The following is a 2,680-nucleotide window of genomic DNA, read 5'->3' on the forward strand; positions in this document are numbered from 1 at the left end:
TTATTTGGCATTGGTTCGCCTCCTGTCACGGGATTCGGTTCCTGAACCTGGTGGTTTTCAGTTGGCAGACACCTGTATTTTCTCTAATGTGACTCGAAATATTACGTTTTTGTATTAAATTAATTCATTTGATCAACGTAGATGTTACATCCTTACTCCTATGAACATCTACTCTTTTATCCATCTCTCTATCAATCTATATATATGTATATGTATATTTTATCTTTTCTCCGTGTAATGATTTCTGACAAATTTCTTTGCCAAGTTCTTTCTTGTGGCACAACACTTTTGCATGAGAACGATTACCTACATTCATACTTTTCTTGTTTCTCTTTCGCTGCGGTGTCCTCATTCACATGAAATATTTGAAACATTATGTAAAAACATTCAGGAAACTATAAATATGAAGTGCTTTCCAATACTTTAATCCCATCTACATATTTCTATAGTATAAAACAAGGTAAATATTATCATCAATTCCAAAGCCCAAAGTGCATGCATCGACGTGATCTGAGAAACGGATTCTTCCGAACTATACACTTCACACCCGCATTCAGCCATCGATGTTGAGTCTGCATTTGCCAACAAGAGTCACGTTTTCGACGAAGCAGTGAAGCTTTGAGGTGCATCTGCCGTGTTCTCCCCATGTTCCTCCGCAGGTTTCGTTCGGCCCCTGTAAGAAATGAAAATGATCGCTGTCATTTCTGCGGACAGTCATGTCTAATTATCGCTGCAATTATTTGCCTGGACAGTACGCATACACCACAAAACACACTCCTTACCTTGGCACACTGGCACCTGTTGCACATATCAACATAAGTTCCGTGGGCGCACTTCATGTCGTCGACGGTGTTCTGCACGCATCCTTGGCTCCTCGTCTTGTCGCATTCCACAGGACTTCCGGAGACCGCAGGTTCAGCGGGTCTCACATCCAGCGGAGGGTGCAAGGAACCAGGTCCTTGCAAAGGATTCCCAAGAACATGCCCAGTACCGTTGAGGGAAAGGTCTGCGTTCGGTTTCTGTAAAATGATAATCATTATTTTCTGTTCAGTTTAGCCGTCCTGGATACCATTGTGCTGCTTAGAAAAATGTAGATATTACATAAACTTTCTTTTTTCATTTTATGATTCAATAAACATATCAATACTTATATGAGTAACCTTAAAGGGTATTTCATTTAACTTATGGAGTAACACATTCCAAAGTTAGCATATAAAAAAATTCACCAAAAGACATTTGGTGCAACACATACGAGGCTCGCACTCATACTTGCAATTTTCGTTTATTTTTAGGATTGGTGACTTGCATACCCTTTCCCTTGACAGCTGACACTCCTTACCTTTGCGCACTGGCACAAGTTGCACGTGTCCACATATGTTCCGTGATCGCAGTTCATGTTGTCGACGATGCTCTGCATGCACCCTTGGCCCTTCCCGCTGCCGCATCCCGCAGGCCCTGTAGAGACCGCAGGTTGAACGGGTCTCGGGGTCGGCAGAGGGTGCAAGGGACCAGGTCCTTGCAAAGGGTACCCATGCCCATGCACAATATGGTAGAGCGAAAGGATTTCATTTAGTCCCTGGAAAGTAATGATAATCATTACGATAAAGCGGTGGCAGAGGTGGGTGGTGTTGCAAGTTCCAGATATTGCTTTTGATCTGATATTGTTGCTGATATTATTGAGTTTTTCATTTATGTTAACATGGTTCTGTGTTTAGGTTCTCCAACCATTAAAATTGATTTTTGTACTTGTGGAAAAACACAATGTTAATGAACCTTGTCAATATATATATAAGAAAATATAGAAACAAGAAACATTTACACCAAAGGTAGTAAACACGTTTCATTACAAGATCGCATTCGGACGCCTAAATACAGATTTTTCCCACGTGCACTCATATCTTGTCTCATGCATACATATTCAATTAGTCACGTGCTCGCAACGCTTTACCGTAAGACAAACGCTAACTATTCACCTTGGCACAATGGCACATGTTACACATATCCATATATGTTCCGTGGGTGCAGTTCATGTCGTCCACGATGCTCTGCTCGCATCCTTGGCCTATCGTCCCGCCGCATCCTACAGGCCCTTCGGAGGCTGCAGGAGGAAGGGGACTCGCGGCCATCAGAGGCTGCGAGGAACCAGGTCCTTGCAAAAGATACTCAAGGATTTCGTTCGGTTCCTGTAAAAGTATAATAACGATATCAAAAAACATATCAATAAATAGTTACAATAATACAAACATATGTGACTCTCCACCCCAACACAGATGCACACACTCCTTACCTTGGCGCACTGGCACGTGTTGCACGCGTCCACATATGTTCCGTAGACGCATTTCATTTGGACGACTATGTTTTTCACACATCCTTGGCCTATCGTCTTGGCGCATCCTACAGGCCCTGCGAAGGCTGCAGGAGGAAGGGGTCTCGCGGCCATCAGAGGTTGCGAGGAACCAGGTTCTTGCAAAATATACTCGTGCTCTTGTGTAATGCGATAGAGAGAAAGGTTTTCGGTCGGTTCCTGTAAGAGTATAATGGTAACGATATCAACCACCACACCTATAAATAATACTGCATAGAAACACACGAGGCTTTATCCACTTCCACGCACTCATTCAGTTACAGTAACACATACACATATGTAACCCTCCACCCCAACACACACATGCACACACTC

The 2,680-nt window shown here is 43.0% G+C and overlaps 1 protein-coding gene across 1 annotated transcript in view; it reads right to left on the bottom strand.

The window, feature by feature from the left end:
- Positions 1-343: 343 nt before the first annotated feature.
- LOC138864924 (uncharacterized) overlaps positions 344-2,680 on the bottom strand; it is a 2,830-nt gene continuing 493 nt past the window's right edge. The window contains exons 3-7 of the mRNA XM_070133566.1: positions 2,288-2,524; positions 1,974-2,183; positions 1,340-1,576; positions 783-1,019; positions 344-673 (exon numbers count right to left, since the gene is read on the bottom strand). Coding sequence (XP_069989667.1) covers positions 554-673; positions 783-1,019; positions 1,340-1,576; positions 1,974-2,183; positions 2,288-2,524 — 1,041 coding nt within the window. The 3' untranslated portion in view covers positions 344-553. The remainder of the gene's footprint in view (positions 674-782; positions 1,020-1,339; positions 1,577-1,973; positions 2,184-2,287; positions 2,525-2,680) is intronic.

This window comes from Penaeus vannamei, chromosome 19 (assembly GCF_042767895.1).
Source record: "Penaeus vannamei isolate JL-2024 chromosome 19, ASM4276789v1, whole genome shotgun sequence".
Lineage (NCBI taxonomy): Eukaryota > Metazoa > Arthropoda > Malacostraca > Decapoda > Penaeidae > Penaeus > Penaeus vannamei.